Raw genomic sequence first — 18,655 nt, forward strand, 5'->3', positions numbered from 1 at the left:
AATAATAATGATGGGAGTGATAGTATAGTGTTACCCATATAGTGAGTACTGTGCCTGGCACATAATAAGTGCTTAACAAATACTAAATACCATAAATATTATTACTCAATAATTTCTGTGTGCTGGTATTTTCTTTGGGGCTATTGCTTGTGGTCATTTTTTAATGATACTTTTTATGTTACTAAGCGCTTAACTGTATGTCAAACACTCTTCTAAGCACTGGGGTAGATAAAAGTTAATTAGGTTGCACACAGTCCCTGTCCCACTTGGAGCTCACAGTCTAAATTGGAGGAAGATTTAATCCCCATTTTACAGATGAGGTAACTGAGGCACAGAGAAATTGTGACTTGCCCAAGGTCACATAGCATACAAGTGGCAGAGCTGGGATTAGAACGCAGGTCCTTTGATTCCCAGGCCTCTGCTCTTTCCTCTAGGTCACACTGCTTTTGATGTCTCTCAGTCATTCATTCATTCATAATATTGTACTTATTGAGTGCTTACTGTGTACCAAACATAGCTTGGGAGAGTACAATACAACAATAAATGGACACATTCTCTGCCCACAGGGAACTTACAGTCTAGAGGTGAGGAGATGGACATCAATACAAATAAATAAATTATAGATATGTACATAAGTTTTGTAGGGCTGAGAGGGGGGAAGAACAAAGGGAGCATATCAGGGCAACACAGAAGGGAGTGGGAGATGAAGAGAAGTAAGGCATAGTCTGGGAAGGCATCTCGGAGGAGATGTGCCTTCAATAAGGCTTTAAAGGGGGGTAGAGTAATTATCTGTTGGATTTGAGGAGGGACGGTGTTCCAGGACAGGGGCAGGACCTGGGGCAAGGGAGTTAGAGGCACAATGAGAAGGTTGTCATCAGAAGACCGAAGTGTGCGGGCTGGGGTTGGAATAGGAGATTAGTGAGATGAGGTAGGAGAGGGCAAGGTGGTGGAGTGCTTTAAAGCCAGTTGTAAGGAGTTTATGTTTGATGCAGAGATGGATGGGCAACCACTGGAGAGGAGCATGGTGACATGTCCTGAGTGTTTTTGTAGAAAAATGAACCGGGCAGCAGAATAAAGTATAGACCGGAGGCAGGCAGGAGGCTGGGAGGTCAACAAGGAGGCTGAGACAATAATCAAGGTGGGAGAAGATAAGTGATTGGATTAACATGGTAGCAGTTTGGATGGAGAGGAAAGGGTGGATTTTAGCGGTAAAAATAATAATTATGGCATGTGTTCAGTGCTTACTATGTGGTAAACACTATTCCAAGCGCTGGGGTAGATACAAGGTAATCAGGTTGTACAGTCCCTGTCCCACATGGGGCTCAGTCTTAATCTTTATTTTACAGATGATGTAAATGAGGCACAGAGAAGTTAAGTGACTTGCCCAAGGTCACACAGCAGACAAGTGGCAGAGTCAGGATTAGAACCCATGACCTCCTGACTCCCAAGCCCATGCTGTATCCACTACACCATGCTGCTGACAGGATTCAACAGTGATGGGTTGTATACATGGGTTGAATGAGAGGAGTCAAGGATAAATGCCAAGGTTACGGGCTTGTGAGACAGGAAGGGATGGGAAAGTCACGGGGAGGACAGGGTTTGGGAGGGAAGATAAGGAGCTCTGCTTTGAACATGTTAAGCTTGAGGTGATGGGAGGACATCCAAGTAGAGATATCTTGAAGGCAAGAGGAAATGTGAGGCTGCAGAGAGAGAGATCTGACGTGATCTGATTATCTTGTAACTACCCCAGGGCTTGTCATATAGAAAGTACTTAACAAATACCATCATTAATATTATTCATCCTAAAATTCACTTCTGAATACAAGGACAAGGATAGCACAACAAGCATAGTGTGCCATTCTGACATGCTGCCATTCCCCAAATATAGCTGAATGTTTTTTGCTTTGTTTTGGGGTTTTTTTTTGGTTCCTATTAGAAACAAATAAAAGCACTTCCTCATTTCCTGGAGCTCAGATCTGCTACTTATTCACTCAGAGGCCATAAAATGAATGCCCGACCTCAAAAAGGTTCATTACAAATCCAATTCCTGCTAAGTTGAAGGTCCTTAGGATGCCAAAGGGCAATCTCTGTCTGTTCAGTTTCCTCCCCCAGGGAACAGACAGGTTTCAGAGTTCTGGCACCGTGGTGAAATGGGATCGCAACAGGCTTCTGCCTTGCAGGGGGCTCCATTTTACCCTTTTTGGTGTTACTTGTCAGTCAGTCAGTCAATCGCATTTATCGAGCTCTTACTTTGTACAGAGAACTGGACTAATTGCTTGGGAGAATACAGGATAACATTATAACACATTCCCTGCCTACGGCGAGCTTGCAGTCTAGAGGGGGAGACAGATATTTATATGAATAAATATTGGTCATTAGTTGGAATTGGGGCTAAGGTGTGGATGACAGTGTGTTAAAAACATAGTGTCCATTTAGCAAACAGGAAGGTCATCATTCATCCAAGAAAAGTGACCTCCAGGCACTTTTGGCATTAGAGGAGCTCTTTACAAGCTTCGGGATTTTTGAATGGGTATCTTTCCTGGACAAGGCAGGCCCTAGATTTGTCACTTTTCCACCTGAAAAGAACAGGGGGAGGCAACCAATGGGCTTGTAAGCCATGATCGGTTCTTTCTTTTATTTATTCTTTGTACGGTATTTGTTAAGCACTTACTATGTACCAGGTATTATACTAAGTGCTGGGGTAGATACAAGCTAATGGGGTTGGACACAGTCCGGGTCCACATGGGGCTCACATTCTTAATTCCCATGTTCCAGATGAGGTAGCTTAGGCACAGAGCAGCAAAGTGAGTTGCCCGAGGTCACACAGCAGACAAGTGGTGGAGCTGGGATTAGAACCCAGGTCCTTCTAGCTCCTAGGCCTGAGCTCTATTCCCCAGCCCAGGCTGCTCTTCTTATCCAGTAATAGCTGTATGACCTTGGGCAAATCACTCAACTTCTCTGGGTCTCAGTTTCCTCATCTGTAAAATGAGGATTCATTACATGTTCTTCTTCTTAGATGGCAAGCCCCATGTGGAACAGGGACTATATCCAATCTAATTAGTTTCTGCCTATTCCAGTGCTTAGTACAGTGTTTGGCACACAGTAAGTGCTTAACAAATGCTATTATTATTATCTGCCTCCACCCACCCCTCACCCCGCTTGCTGTTTGCCCATTGCCGCTGGGCATAATAGCGGACCTGCCCTGCCAATGGTTCTCGTGCCAGGGCCTGGAAAAGAGGGAGTTTTGCTAGTGACATGTGCCAGGTCTGGAGCAGCTGAGTTACGCTGCAGTGGAGGAGGAGGGTGTGGAAGCAAAGTGGCACTGGAGCAGGCAGGTAAATTTTAATTAATTCCCTTAATGTCACTTAGTATTTGTTAAGCATTTACCGTGTACCAGGCACTATACTAAGATTAATTATTGACATATCACTATAGAGAGATCCTTACTGGGCAACCAGTGGCCTACTGGGTAGAGCTTGATCCTGGGAGTCAGAAGGACCTGGGTTCTAATACTGGCTTTGCCACAACGGTTCCGTGACTTCGGACAAGTCAATTAACTTCTCTGTGTGCCAGTTACCTCATCTGTAAAGTGATTCCCATGTTGGACAGGGGCTCTGTCCAACCCAGTTTGCTTGCATCCACCCCAGAGCTTAGTGCAGAGCTTGGCATACGGTAAGTGCTTAACAAATACCATAATTACCATCATCATCATCATCATTATTATTATTACCAACAAAATAAACCTAACACTGATACCTTGTATTTGGCTTCAGGTTTTCAATTGGCAAATGAGTTGCTCCTGAAGTTTGGGTTGACCACTTGTTCCTGATGAAATCTTCATAAGATGCACTGTAAACCAAGTAACCTTTAAATGAAAATAGAGAGAAAGCATATTACTTAATGGCAATCCCAATCTTATCCTTCCATAGATTAAAAAAACAACAACAAGGAGCTCCCAGACTACAAGAATCCTAGAGCAAGAAGAAGTGTCAAGAGGTCACCTGATCCAACCCCCGTCTCCAGGCAAGTGAACGATTAAACCTATTAATTTCCAGAGAGGGTTTCAATCAAAATAATCTATTTTATATCCAAGTTGGGCCTTGCTTTTCTGATGATTATCACCAGAAAGTAGATACGCAGGAGACATGCATTTGCAGGCTTTCTAACAGTCTTTAATTATTTTTGCTTCTTATCTAAAACTGAGGTATAGTGAGAAGGTTAGCATTAGAGAAGCAAAAGACCCCTAGCCATCCCCAGAGCCCGACAGGGAGAGCGTGAGACCCCCTGGACTCAACCCCAGAATTGATGAGATGCAGAGGCCATCAGCTTAGAGTTCAGTAGGGCAAGATGGGCCACACACCTGGTCTGGACTACCAAGGTGGGATGGTTGCTGGATGACCCTGAGATGTGGCTGCCTCCTGGCTGTGCCATTTTCCTGTTTTGGCTCCAAGAATTGGGTGAGTGAACTATGTATGGCCCATCTCCCAAGCCCCCCAAGGCCAATTCTGGAAGGCACCTGACCCCTTCACTTGGGTAGGTGGGGCTGAACACATCACTGGGGGAACAGCAGGTAAAGACAGTAATAATTACAATAATTATAATAACATCTGTGAAGCACTTATTATGTGTTTAAGTACAGTTCTAAGCACTGGGGCATCTAAGATATTCAGTCCCTGTCCCATAATGGGTTTACAGTCTAGGCAAGAGGAAGTAGGATTGAATTCTCATTTCCCCGAGGAGGAAGCTGTGGCGCAGAGAAGTGAAGTGACTTGCCCGAGGTCCCACAGCAGACAAGTGGCAGAGCTGGGATTAGAACCCAGGTCCTTCTGATTCCCAGGCTCATGCTTTATATACTAGGACATGCTGCTTCTCTGGAGGCCAGGCTACTTGGGGCTGCTGGGATGACTTGACCTGGATCCTTGTCAAATATCTCCCTTCATCCTCTGCAGTGGTTGTCTCTGGGCCAAAAGGATGCTAATACTGTTGACAGAGCAGTCCTATTTGAGGCAAAGGTGTGGCAGAAATGTGTCTGTTTGTTGTTTTATATAATAATAATAATAATTTATTAGTAGTAAGCACATTTATTATTATTAGTAATGCGCACATTTATTAAGTGCTTACTATGCGCAAAGCACTGTTCTAAGCACTGGGGAGGTTACAAGGTGATCAGGTTGTCCCACAGAGGGCTCATAGTCTTAATCCCCATTTTACAGATGAGGTAAGAGGCCCAGAGAAGTTAAGTGACTTGCCCAAAGTCACACAGCTGACAATTGGCAGAGCCGGGATTTGAACCCATGACCTCTGACTCCAAAGCCCGTGCTCTTTCCACTGAGCCACGCTGCTTCTCAGTGCTTCTTGGGAGCACTGTATGCTCCCAGCGCTTAGTAAAGTGCTTTTCACACAGTAAACGCTCAATAAATATGATTGAAGAAATGAATGAATGAATGAGTTATAAAATGGGGAGAGGTAAGTGACAAATTCTGTCTTTCTGGAGAAGGGAGCATCCTCCCGGGATCCAAGCAGAAACTAACCAAACAAGGTCAATGTGGGCTGGGTGGAGTGTTCCAGGGAAGCACACAGGGTCGACAGTGTTTACTTCTTTTCTTTTGTTCTTCAAAAAAAAAAGTTCTGTCCTCACTGGTCTGTTAAACTCTCTATTCCTCTAACATCCCCAGGTAGTGATGTTTTGTCTGTACATGAATACTGCCATTTTCCCATGGGTAAACCTCCGAAAGAAAACATTATCCAGGAATCTCCCTGCCATTTCTATTTTCCTTGGAGAGACATGATAGAGAGCTGGAGAGAGGACTTGCTAAGAGATAAGCCTTTTATCAACAGCCCTGGTGGTGTGGTGACTTATCCCATGCCAAAATCTTCACTCCCTCTGTCCTTCTCCTGTTTCTCTCCCTCTTCTTCACAAGTGAGTCACCCCTAAAGCGACTCATTTCGCCTCCTCTAAAAACCAAGCTGGCGCTTTCAGAGAGTCCCGTGTCACCTACCTGAGACCACATCATCCTGGGTGGGTTTGGCCCAGTCCACGATGACGAAGGAGTGACAGCCTTCCACGGCCACCACTGTGATGTTGCGAGGAGTTTCCTGAGGCGGTAGCCCTGCCTTCTTCAGGTCATTGGGGAGGATTTCGTCCAGGCTTTCCACTTGGAAGTGATCCAGCGCTTCAGTCAAAGAGCAAGGGGCAGATGGGTCCTTATTGAGATAGGTCACATATGGAGCTGGAAGAGTACAAAGATGCTCAGTTAGTCTCCCAGAAGGTCTCACAGCCCGCATTCCACCTCTATGGGGATTCTCTGGCCGCAGTTGGAGACCCAACTGGTCTGACTCAGAACGGCACTTCTGTTGTGTGACCTTGGGCAAGTCACTTCACTTCTCTGTGCTTCAGTTACCTCATCTGTAAAAGGGGGATTGAAACTGTGACCTCCATAATAATAATAATAATAATAATGGCATTTAGTAAGCACTTACTATGTGCAAAGCACTGTTCTAAGCGCTGGGGAGGATACAAGGTGATCAGGTTGTCCCACGGGGGGCTCACAGTCTTCATCCCCATTTTACAGATGAGGTAACTGAGGCACAGAGAAGTTAAGTGACTTTCCCAAAGTCACACAGCTGACATTTGGCAGAGCCGGGATTTGAACCCATGACCTCTGACTCCAAAGCCCGTGCTCTTTCCACTGAGCCACGCTGCTTCTCTATGTGGGACAAGGGACTGTGTCCAACCCGATTTGCTTGTATCCACCCCAGTGTCTGGCACATAGTAAGAGTTTAACAAATGCCATAATTATTATCACTAATATTTTTGCCTTTGCTATTATCATTATTATAAACACCATTAACAATAACAATAATGATATTTGCTAAGTGCTTACAATGTGCCGGGCATTGTACTAAGCACTGAGGAGGGCACAGTTTCTGACCCACATGGGGTCCACATTCTTAAACCCCTATTTTATAGATGAGGTAACTGAGGCACAGAGAAGTGAAGTGACTTGTCCAAAGTCACGTGGCAGACAAGTGGAGGAGGTAGGTCACACTGCTTTCTCTATCAAACTCGCTGCCCCAGCCCACCTGGGAGATTGCAGCAAGGTGAGCAGACTAAGCCGGTGTCTGCCCTCTGGTTCAACCACCCCTAAGGGCATGCCCTCATTCTAGCACATGCAATGCCTGGGTCAAATATTCAGTCGGATCCCATTTGAGCATAAGCAGCTATGTGCAGGCATCCTGTCTTGTCCTTCTGCCAATTTGTACTTCCCAAGCGCTTAGTACAGTGCTCTGCACATAGTAAGCGCTCAATAAATACGATTGATTGATTGATTGATTGATTCTGTTGTACTTCCAAGTGCCTTGTCCAGTGCATCACATTCAGAAGGCACCCGAAAAATACTATTACTACTTTGTCCGCCCACCGTGAGTGCTTAATGAATATGGTTACCATGGTTACTACTGTGTCAATTAGTTCTTCAAAGTGGGCTTCACTTTATCTCTGGAAAAGGAAAATGGTTTGGGGGGAGGGTCTCTTATTTACAGTATTGGAGCTAATTTAGGCATTCGACGAATCTACTCCCAACTGTTTTTTTTTTTAAATGATATTTGTTAAGCGCTTACTATGTGCAAAGCACTGTTCTAAGCACTAGGGGGATACAAGGTGATCAGGTTGTCCCACGTGGGGCTCACAATCTTAATCCCCATTTTATAGACGAGGTAACTGAGACACAGAGAAGTTAAGTGACTTGCCCAAAGTCACACAGCCGATAAGTGGCAGAGCCGGGATTAGAACCCATGACCTCTGACTCCCAAGCCCGTGCTCTTTCCACTGAGACACGCTGCTTCTCCAGTAGTTTTCCAACTATTTATTCAGAAATCTCATAAGGAAAGTCCCTGGAGTCTTTCGGCAGCAATGACACTGGATGATTTTCCTTGGAGAGATTTTCCTGCAGGATTAGGGGATTTCACCACATCACATCATCATGTAGTCGAACGGTTCCCGGAGGGTCTTGGTGTGCGTCTTTGTGTTTATTAACAATAATAATAATTGTACTTATTAAGATCTTACTTTGTGCCAAGCGCTGTTCTAAGTGCTGGGAAAGATAATAATGATGGCATTTGTTAAGTGGTTACGATGTGCAAAGCACTGTTTTAAGCGCTGGGGGGGATACACGGTGATCAGGTGGGGCTCACAGTATTAATCCCCATTATACAGATGAGGTAACTGAGGCTCAGAGATGTTAAGTGACTTGCCCAAGGTCACACAGCAGACATGTGGCGGAGCCAGGATTAGAACTCGTGACCTCTGACTCCCAAGCCTGTGCTCTGTTCATTCATTCAATCGTATTTATTGAGAACTTACTGTGTGCAGAGCACTGTACTAAGCTCTGCACTTGGACTAAGTACTAAGCACTTGGGAAGTACAAGTCGGCAAACTATAGAGACCGTCCCTACCCAACAACGGGCACACAGTCTAGAAGGGGGAGACAGACAACAAAACAAAACATGTAGACAGGTGTCAAAATCTAAAGAACAAGTAGAATTATAGCTATAATGCTCACCATTAACAAAATAAATAGAATAGTAAATATGTACAAGTAAAACTGAGTAATAAATCTGTACAAATATATACAAGTGCTGTGGGGAGGGGAAAGAGGTAGGGTGGGGGGGGGATGGGGAGGAGGAGAGGAAAAAGAGGGCTCAGTCTGGGAAGGCCTCCTGGAGGAGGTGAGCTCTCAGTAGGGCTTTGAAGGGAGGAAGAGAGCTAGCTTGATGGATGTGCGGAGGGAGGACATTCCAGGACAGGGGAAGGACGTGGGCCGGGGGTCGACAGCGGGACAGGTGAGAACGAGGTACAGTGAGGAGGTTAGCGGCAGAGGAGAGCAGGTTAGCGGCAGAGGAGAGCGGAGGGTGCAGGCTGGGCTGTAGAAGGAGAGAAGGGAGGTGAGGTAGGAGGGGGCGAGGTGATGGACAGCCTTGACACTGACAATGAAGAGTTTTTGCTCTATACATATTAATCAGGTTGGACACAGTCCCTGCCCCACATGGGGCTTGCACTCTTAATCCCCATTTTTCAGATGAGGTAACTAGGTCCAGGGAAGTGAAGTGACTTGCCCAAGGTCACACTCAGCAGGCATGTTGTGTAGCCAGGATTAGAACCCAGGTCCTTCTGACTCCCATTCCCATGATCTATCCACTAAGCCACGCTGCTTCTCAATGTTTTGGAAGAAAAGGCAGTGCTTCCCCTAGATACAGGGAGCGTAACAGTCAAATTATGCCTCGCCAACACTAGGTCAGAGGAAGGTTGTTATTCTTCAAGTGCAGCTTTACATGTACAGTAACTGAGTTCGGCTGACTGGCCAGCTTCCACTGTCGTCTCAGATCGTGGTGGGGTGTTTGCTTTGGAAACGGAAAAGCACGATATTAATTTAAGCTGCTCCTTGTCTCCATGTAGTAATACATTCTCCCGGCTGAGGTAGTTAGTAAAGTTCATGGAGGAAAGGGGGAATAAGCTCAAAGCCTTGGGAAAAATGACGGATCTTTGGCAGCAGAAAACCTGGTTTCTTGCTTTCTCTGAGGCAATGTGGATCACAGAGCATTGAATTAGCATAAGCCGGCTGGCCACCTTATTTATTGGCCGGGCCTGATGCAGCGGCTAATCAATAAAATCAATCAATCGTATTTATTGAGCGCTTAATGTGTGCAGAGCACTGTACTAAGCGCTTGGGAAGTACAAGTTGGCAGCATATAGAGACAGTCCCTACAGAAGGGTGGCTGTTAGCCCCTCAGCTTGTCACGTACATCCAATGAGGGGGTCCCTGTACCCCATTTCTGATCCTGGAAAAGCTCAGGAGTCTCCAGAGCTCAAGGGCAGAACCGGATATCCAAATGTAGGCCTTAGAGCTGCCTGGGGCATTTTTCTGAGAATTTAGCCTGTCATTTTGTAAGCCTGTCATCCAGACCTTCCGAAGCGCCCTAAGATAGAGATTCTAGTGGCGTGAAGAGACGAGTCCTGGATCCTCTCTTGTTTCAGGGAACCCCAAGTACGGGGATGGACCAGGTGGACTCAAGATCAAATCCCTTGGCTTAGTTTTGCTCCAGAGCAGTACTCCAGGAGACCCTCTCTACCTGAAGCACGGAGAAGAGTAATAATTATGATACTTGTTAGGTGTTTCCATGTGCCAAGCACTATTCTAAACAATGGGGTAGATACTAGTTAATCAAGTTGGATACAGTCCCTGGCCCACATGGGGCTCACAGTCTAAATAGGAGCGAGTAGTATTTAATCCCCGTTTTTCAGGGGAGATAACTGCGTCACAAGAAGTTAAGTGACTTGCCCAGGGTCACACAGCAGACATGTAATTAGAACCCAGCTCCTGTGATTCCCGGGTCCGTACTTTTTCTACTAGGCCACGCTGCTTCTAGTGTCCAAAGTAGCCCTGAGTCCCTGGGCTAGTAGGGACCCAGTGGCTGGGGCAGCCCCCACCTTTCTTCCCAAAGCTTTGGCCCTCATAGGAGCAGAGGGAGGCAGAAGCCACCTTAAAATGTTGGGAAGACCATGCCATTTTGGATCCGAGAAGCAGCGTGGCTTAATGGAAAGAGCACGGGTTTTGGAGTCAGAGGTCGTGGGTTCTAATCCCGGCTCTGCCACTTGTCAGCTGTGTGACCGGGGGCAAGACACTTAACTTCTCTGTGCCTCAGTTACCTCAGCTGTAAAATGGGGATGAAGACTGTGAGCCCCACATAGGACAACCTGATTACCTTGTCTCTACCGCTGCACTTAGAACAGTGCTTGGCACATAGTGAGCGCTTAAGAAATACCAACATTATTATTATTACTGCAAAGCACAGAAAAAACCTACGTCCTCCAGGCAGAGTGAAATGGATTTTGTTATTTTCTGTCTCTGAATCATTGAATTTAGCCTGTTGTTTTGTCCCTGTGTCTAGCCTTCCTTTCGATTGCTTGTGAGTGTCCAACCTGATTAGCTTGTCTTTACCCCAGAGCTTAGTTCAGTGGCTGGCCCACAGTAAGCCCTTAACAAATACCATAAAAAAAAAAAGAGAGAGACTTTGGATGGGACCTATATTTTCCAGATACTCCCTGTGAGCCCCCTTGACGAGTCTGAATCATTTTCTGTAGATTCTTCCAGGATTTAATGCAGTGTCGCACACATGGTAAATGCTTAATAGATGTCACTGACTGATTAAACCTCTCAGTGTGGCATCAAGGAGCCCTGACACAACGTCTAGTATGTAGAAGGTTGTGCCAGTGCAACCAGTGGCCTAATTTTGGATTCTGGTGACAAATTCCCCAAGCTTGATAGATAATTTATTAGCTGGAGGCAGCTGGGGACTTCTCAAGGGCTATGAGAAATGACAGTTCTGAGGAAAAAAAAAAATTGAAATCATGGAAAAATCAAGTAACAATTGATTAGATCTCATAGATTTTTCACTTCTCTTTGATAGCAAGTACTTGGAGTTTATTCTGATTGTAGATTTAATTTAGTTAATGTGCTAGCGTGAGTTCTTTAAAAAAATCTCTAAAGCCATGTTTACATAAAATCTTGTCTATGATAAATTCTTGTCTATGGAAATGTTTATCCAGTCTCAGCTAGCTGCCGAAAAATACTTTTGAAGGATTTTTAACAAATCATGTTCTGCTGTCTGGGTAGGAAAAGAAAAACACATTTCTTAATATAGCAAAGAAATCAGAGTTATGCATGACTCTCTGAAAAGTATGAAACTTGTTGGAGAAAAAACTTAATATTTTGTTGAATCAAATAAGAAGGAGGCTACTCACCAACAAATCGTTTCTTTCCAGCCAGGTCAAATTCTTGCTCTGGAAAAGAGCTAATTGATCCCTCTGGTGACACGATTCTAGGTAGGGCTGCAACAGTTGAAGGCTTGGTGGTTGTTGAAGGCTTGGTGGTCGTCGAAGCCTTGGTGGTTGTTGAAGCCTTGGTGGTTTTTGAAGGCTTGGTGGTCTTTGAAGCCTTGGTGGTTGTTGAAGGCTTGGTGGTCGTTGAAGCCTTGGTGGTTGTTGAAGGCTTGGTGGTCGTTGAAGGTCTGGTGGACATTGAGAGCGATGCCGTCTCAGACCCATAATCTTTAGATTTTAAGAAAAGATTGTTTCTATGAATTGGGGATTTTAGAAAATGTTTTTCCACACTGCAACTTTCCCCAGAGTACCTTTTCCAGACAAGGAAAGACATTTTCCAACCTTCACTTCTTCAGGTATGCTCACAGAAATGAGAATAAGTAAATCCCAGTACTCTTTGCTACACCCTCAATGATCAGTGTGAGGGAGTTGAAGGCAAAAAAGGTTAAAAACCTCACCCTCCAGTTGTTTACATCATGAATTTTTCATTCCTTCCTCTCCTACCCTGTCCCCATTACCACACCACCTCCCCATCCTTCTGGAAGTACCAAAGCTGATGGAAGCAACAGGAACTTTGAATCTGTTGAAGCAGCATGGCTCAGTGGAAAGAGCCCGGGCTTTGGAGTCAGAGGTCATGGGTTCAAATTCCGGCTCCACCACTTGTCAGCTGTGTGACTTTGGACAAGTCACTTAACTTCTCTGTGCCTCAGTTACCTCATCTGCAAAATGGGGATTAAGACTGTGAGCCCCCCGTGGGACAATCTGATCACCTCGTAACCTTCCCAGCGCTTAGAACAGTGCTTTGCATGTAGTAAGTGCTTAATAAATGCCATCATTATTATTACTATTATCTGATAGTGTGGCCTAGTGTATAGAGAATGGGCCTGGGAGACAGAGGGACCTTTCTTCTCCAGAATGACAGGTTCACAATCTGTCACTTACCTCAAGTCTCCCCGATCTTCTCACTCATTCCTTCATTCCTCCAGTTGTATTTATTGAATGCTTACTGTGTGAAAAGCACTATACTAAGCACTTTAGAAAGTATAATATAACAACAAACAGACACATTCCTACCCACAATGACTTCACCATTTGTGAGAGTCTGCTACACCTTTGCCTCAAATCGGACGGCTCTGCCAACAGCATTGGCATCCCTCTGGCCCAGGGACAACCAATGCAGAGGGTGAAGGGAGAGACTTGACAAGGATCCAGGCCAACTCAACCAACTCAGCCCCAAGTAGCTTAGCCTCCAGAGAAGCAGCATGACCTAGTGGAGTAAAGCACGAGACTGGGGGTCAGAAGGACCTGGGTTCTCATCCCGGCTCCACCACTTGTGTGCTGTGTGACCTTGGGCAAGTCACTTCACTTCTCTGTGCTTCAGTTGCCTCATCTGTAAAATGGGGATTGAGACTGTTAGCCCTATGTGGGACAGGAACTGTGTCCAACCCGATTATCTTGTATCTACCCCAGCACTTAGTACAGTGCCCGGCACATGGTAAGTGCTTAACAAATACCACAATTAATTAATTATGCTCAGTGACCCTTCTACAAAAGCATTCAGTCCATGTTTTCCCACTCCTCAAGAACCTCCAGTGGTTGTCCGTCCACCTCCAGGTCAAACAGAAACTCCTTACTATTGGCTTTAAAACACTCAATCACCTTGCCCCCTTCTACTTCATCTCGCTACTACAACCCATCTTTAGCTCCTCTAATGCTAACCTTCTCACTGTACCTCAGTCTCATCTATCTCGCCACCAGCCTCTCGGCCACATCCTACCTCTGGCCTGGAACCCCCTCCCTCTTCATATCCGACAGCCAATTACTCTCCCTGCTTCAAAAGCCTTATTGAAGACCCAGTAAAGAGGCCTTCCCTGTTTAAACCCTCATTTCCTCTTACCCCACTCCCTCCTGTGTCACCCTTACTTGTTCCCTTTATTCACAACACTCCAGCCCCACAGCACTTACCTATCTGAACATATCTGTAATTTTATTTATTAAATTGTCTGTCTCCCCTTCCATACTATAAGCTCGATGTGGGCAGGGTATGTGTCTGTTATATTGTACTCTCCCATGTGTTTAGTATAGTGTTCTGCACACAGTAAGTACTCAATAAATAGGAGCGTCTGACTGAAGAAAGAACTGCTGAATTCAAATGATTCTAGAGTCCCAAGATTCCCACCTTCCTCCTCCATATTTCTTCCCACTGAAATCCTAAAAGGACCAGAGTAGCACACAGAGTAGCATTTCATATTCACATTCCGGAAAGGGCATTCTTAGAAAAGGGTTGATGTATATCAACTGACATTTGAAGATGACACTCAGTTGCCTGAGGATAAATATCCCAATCAGTGCTTAAGGTTTCAGTGTGAGCTGAGAGGACATGTTACTTCCTAACATCTGCTTTTAACCTCTTTTAGTGCTCCAGGCTCACAGCCACTCCACCCGACTTGATTTCTACTAAGTGAAAAAGTATGGGAATGAGAAAAAGTTTGTGGCAAAGTCAGCTTTGCTGGGAGAGTAGCCATTCTTTGGGAATGTGAATGGCAAAGACAGGGCATGAGGATTTCTTGAGAATGTGATTACAACATGGATTTGAACCCACTAAGGGTAAGTTCCCTAAGGGCAGGGGTCATGTCTGCGGATTGTCTTGTATTCTCCCTAGAGCTTAGTACAGTGCTCTGCACACAGTAAATTCTCACTAAATAGGACTGACTGGCTGACAGCTTAGTACAGTACTCGGAACAAAGTAAGAGCTCACTACATACCATTGATTGATGGATTAATCGATTCATCGCATGTTGAGTGGCCAGGATTTATGGCCTACCCAAAAACATCCTTAAAATGGTCCCCATTTCCATGCTGTGTCTAGGACACCATTCACCCTGATAAATACCACACATTCTGGTTTTTGCCTGGCCTGTCCATTGTCCAGGTCCAGTACATCAGCAGACATGACACACTGATGTCCATTTAAAAAAAATTTTCTAGGACAGACCCATCCAATGCTACTGATCCTGCTACAGAGTCCCTTGGCTGTCGCCTCACTAAATAGCATTGATTGATGGATTAATTGATTCATCTCATGTTGAGTGGCCAAGATTTTTGTCCTACCCAAAAAAGTCCTTAAAATGGTCCCCATCTCCCTGCTGTGTCTAGGACACCATTCACCCTGATAAATACCACACATTCTGGTTTTTGCCCGGCCTGTCCACTGTCCAGGTCCAATGCAGCAGCAGACATGACACAAAAAATATTCTGACAGACCCCCCCAATGCTATTGATCCCGCCACAGAGTCCCTTGGCTGTAACCATGCCAGATTTCACACAACCCTGGCAGGGGAGGATGTCGGCTCTGGAGCAAGTAGTGGTCTGTCAGTCAATCATATTTATTGAGCACTTACCGTGTGCAGAGCACTGTACTAAACACTTGGGAAGGTACACTATAACAATAAACAGACACATTCCCTGCCCATAGTGAGTGGGCAGTCAGAGGGAAGTAGCGGAGATTAGCCCCCTCGTAATAAAAGTTCTCAAGGATCAGGCAGGTACGGTGCCATTGCATTACATAGCATGTGCAGTTTGGGGCATCAGGGGTCATCCTCTTCTAAAAGTGGGGATCGCTCTCCCTAGGCTGGTCATCCCAACTTGGTATGAGGGAACCAATCCTCACGACATGGGGCATGTCATGACATAGGGTGGACTCCTCATCACCACCACAGAGAGATACCCGGCAGGGAATGGGGCCGAGGCTGTCTTGGCAGTGCTTTGTTTCTGGGGAAGAGGCCTCCTGTCCTTCTGCCCTTCACCCTCCCCATTTCTCACCTGAACATTGGTGGAGGGTCAGGATTGAACCCTCTTCCCCCACCCTCTCACTCCTGGAAGGGGCAAATGGAATGTGGGGTGGGCAGGGCTTCGAGAATCCCAAGCCAAATCAACTCAGCTACTGCTTCCCCTGCTGGGCCCGGCATTGGCTCCAAGCTGGGTTTCCTCACAAACAGGGACCCTTTGGCCTCATGGGTCTTGGCCAACGATAAGCCCAATATTCCGCTGGGAGGTGGTAATAATAACTGTGGTATTTGTTAGGCACTTACTATGTGGCAGGAACTGTGGGGGTAGATACAAGCAAATTCATTCAATCGTATTTATTGAGCGCTTACTGTGTGCAGAGCACTGTATTAAGCGTTTGTTAGACTGGACACCGTCCCTGTCCCGCATGGGGTTCACAGTCTTAATCCCCATTTTCCAGATGAGGGAACTGAGGCACAGGGAAGTGAAGTGTCTTGCCCAAGGTTACACAGCAGAAAAGTGGCAGGGCCAGGATTAAAAACGTTGACTTTCTGACTCCCAGACGTGTACCCTATCCACGAGGCCGTGTATCTCCTTCCTTCCCCTTGCCCATTCCTGCACCCTGAAATCAATGTTAACTACTGAGCAAAGTGTTTAGTACAGTGCTCTGCCACTGATTGATCAATTGGCTGAGGAAAGGGCCCCCACCACCTGCCAAGATTGGAGAAGTGGAAACATTTCTATATTTCTGTACAGTTCAAGGTATTCATTCCATCGAATTCACTGAGTGCTTACTGTGTGCAGAGCAGTGTACCAAATGCTTAGCACTGTACTAAGGGCTTAGCATTGTGCTAAGGTATCTGTTTTGTACTTATTTGCACACTCTACTTTTCATTTTGGATAGTGTAATATTAATCATGGTCATTTTTATCCCTGGTATTATTAAGCAGCATGTTTCAGTGGAAAGAGCCCAGGCTTGGGAGTCAGAGGTCATGGGTTCTAATTCCGCCACTGCCATTTGTCTGCTGTGTGACTTTGGACAAGTCACTTCACTTCTCTGTGCTTCAGTTACCTCACCTGTAAAATGGGGATTAAGACTGTGAGCCCCACGTGGGACAAACTGATTACCTTGTATCTCCCCTAGTGCTTAGAACAGTGCTTGGTACCCAGTAAGCGCTTAACAAATACCATAATTATTATTAATGAGAATCAGCATGGCTTAATGAATAGAGCACGGGGCTAGGAGTCAGAAGGTCTAACCCCGGCTCTGCCAATTGTCTGCTGTGTGACCTTGGGCAAGTCACTTCTCTGTGCCTCGGTTACGTGATCTTTAAAATCGGGATTGAGACTGTGAGTCCCCTGTGGGTCAGGGACTGCGTCCAACCTGATTTGCTTGTATCCACTCCAGTGCTTAGTACAGCGCCTGGCACATAGGAAGTGCGTAACAAATATTGTTATTATTATTATTATCAACGTCATCATTATTATTGTCACTATTATTATATTTCCCAAGTGCATGGGAGCTTAGAGCACTTTAAGATCGTTTGGAAGGAAAAAAATCATCTGAATTAACTATGTTTGGGGTGGACACTCAGCATCTACTTTCTCAGTGTCTTCAGTGGCCCCATCGCTGCCCTATTCTTTGCTTTTCCACCTTTTCAAGATTCCAGGCACTCTGTTAGAACCACCACCTTCACCACCTCTGGACTGCCAGGGAAATATTCATTCAATCATATTTACTGCATGCAGAGCACTGTACTAAATGCATGAGAGAGTACACTATAACAATTGTCACATTCCCTGCCCACAGTGAGCTTACAGTCTAGAGGGGGAAACAGACATTACTGTGAATAAATACATTACAGATATGTACATAAGAGTTGTGGGGCTGGGATTGGGGAATGAATGAAGGGAGCAAGTCAGGGTGACGCAAAAAGCAAAGGGAAAAGAGGAAAGGAGAGCTTAGTCAGGGAAGGCCTCTTGAAGGAGATGTGCCTTCAATAAGGCTTTGACCAGGGAAGAGTAATTAATTGTCTGTTGGATACGGGGAAGGAGGGCATTCCAGGCAAGAGGCAGGACGTGGGCGAGAGGTTGGCGGAGAGATGGCCGAGATTGAGGTACAGAGAGTAGGTTGGCACTGGAGAAGGGAAGTGTGTCCACTGGGTTGTAGTAGGAGAGTAGTGAGATGAGTTAGGAGGGGGCAAAAGGGATTTAGTGCTTTAAAGCCAATGGTAGGGAGTTTTTCTTTGATAATAATAGCAATAATTGTGGTATGTGTTAAGCGCTTACTATGTGCCAGGTCCTGTTCTAAGCACTGGGGTAGATACAAGATAATCAGGTTGGACACAATCACTGTCCCACATAGGGAACTGAGGCTTAATCCCCATTTTACAGATGAGGGAACTGAGGCACAGAAAAGTAAAGTGACTTGCCCAAGTTTACACAGCAGACAAGTGGTGGAGCCAGGATAAGAACCCATGGCCTTCTGAGTCCCAGGCCCGTGCTCTATCCACTAGGTCATGCTGTCTCTCCATAATAATTGTGGTATTTGTTGAGCACTTACTATGGGCCAGGCACTGTACTAAGCTCTGTACAAGCAAATTGGGTTGGATATAGTCCCTACCCTACGTGGGGCTCACAGTCTCAATCCCCATGTTACAGATGAGGTAACTGAGGCACAGAGAAGCGAAGTGACTTGCCCAAGGTCACACAGCAGACAAGTGGTAGAGCTGGGATTAGAACCCATGGCCTTCTGACTCTCAGGCCTGTACTCTATCCATAACACCATGCTGCTTTGGTGGATGGGCATCCACTGGAGTTGGGGAACACGTTCTGAACGTTTTTGTAGAAAAATTATCCAGGCAGCAGTGTGAAGTATGGACTGGAGTGGGGAGAGACAGAGGCAGGGAGGTCTGCAAGGAGGCTGATGCAGTAATCCAGACGGGATAGGTTAAGTGATTGGATTCATGTGGTAGCAGTTTGAATGGAGAG

At 45.7% G+C, this 18,655-nt stretch overlaps 1 protein-coding gene across 1 annotated transcript in view; it reads right to left on the reverse strand.

The window, feature by feature from the left end:
- The window catches only part of FNDC1 (fibronectin type III domain containing 1), a 125,583-nt gene that overhangs the window by 16,618 nt on the left and 90,310 nt on the right, over positions 1-18,655 (reverse strand). The window contains exons 16-18 of the mRNA XM_038768425.1: positions 11,801-12,106; positions 6,000-6,230; positions 3,757-3,865 (exon numbers count right to left, since the gene is read on the reverse strand). Coding sequence (XP_038624353.1) covers positions 3,757-3,865; positions 6,000-6,230; positions 11,801-12,106 — 646 coding nt within the window. The remainder of the gene's footprint in view (positions 1-3,756; positions 3,866-5,999; positions 6,231-11,800; positions 12,107-18,655) is intronic.

This window comes from Tachyglossus aculeatus, chromosome 2, assembly GCF_015852505.1.
Source record: "Tachyglossus aculeatus isolate mTacAcu1 chromosome 2, mTacAcu1.pri, whole genome shotgun sequence".
NCBI classification, from domain to species: Eukaryota; Metazoa; Chordata; class Mammalia; order Monotremata; family Tachyglossidae; genus Tachyglossus; species Tachyglossus aculeatus.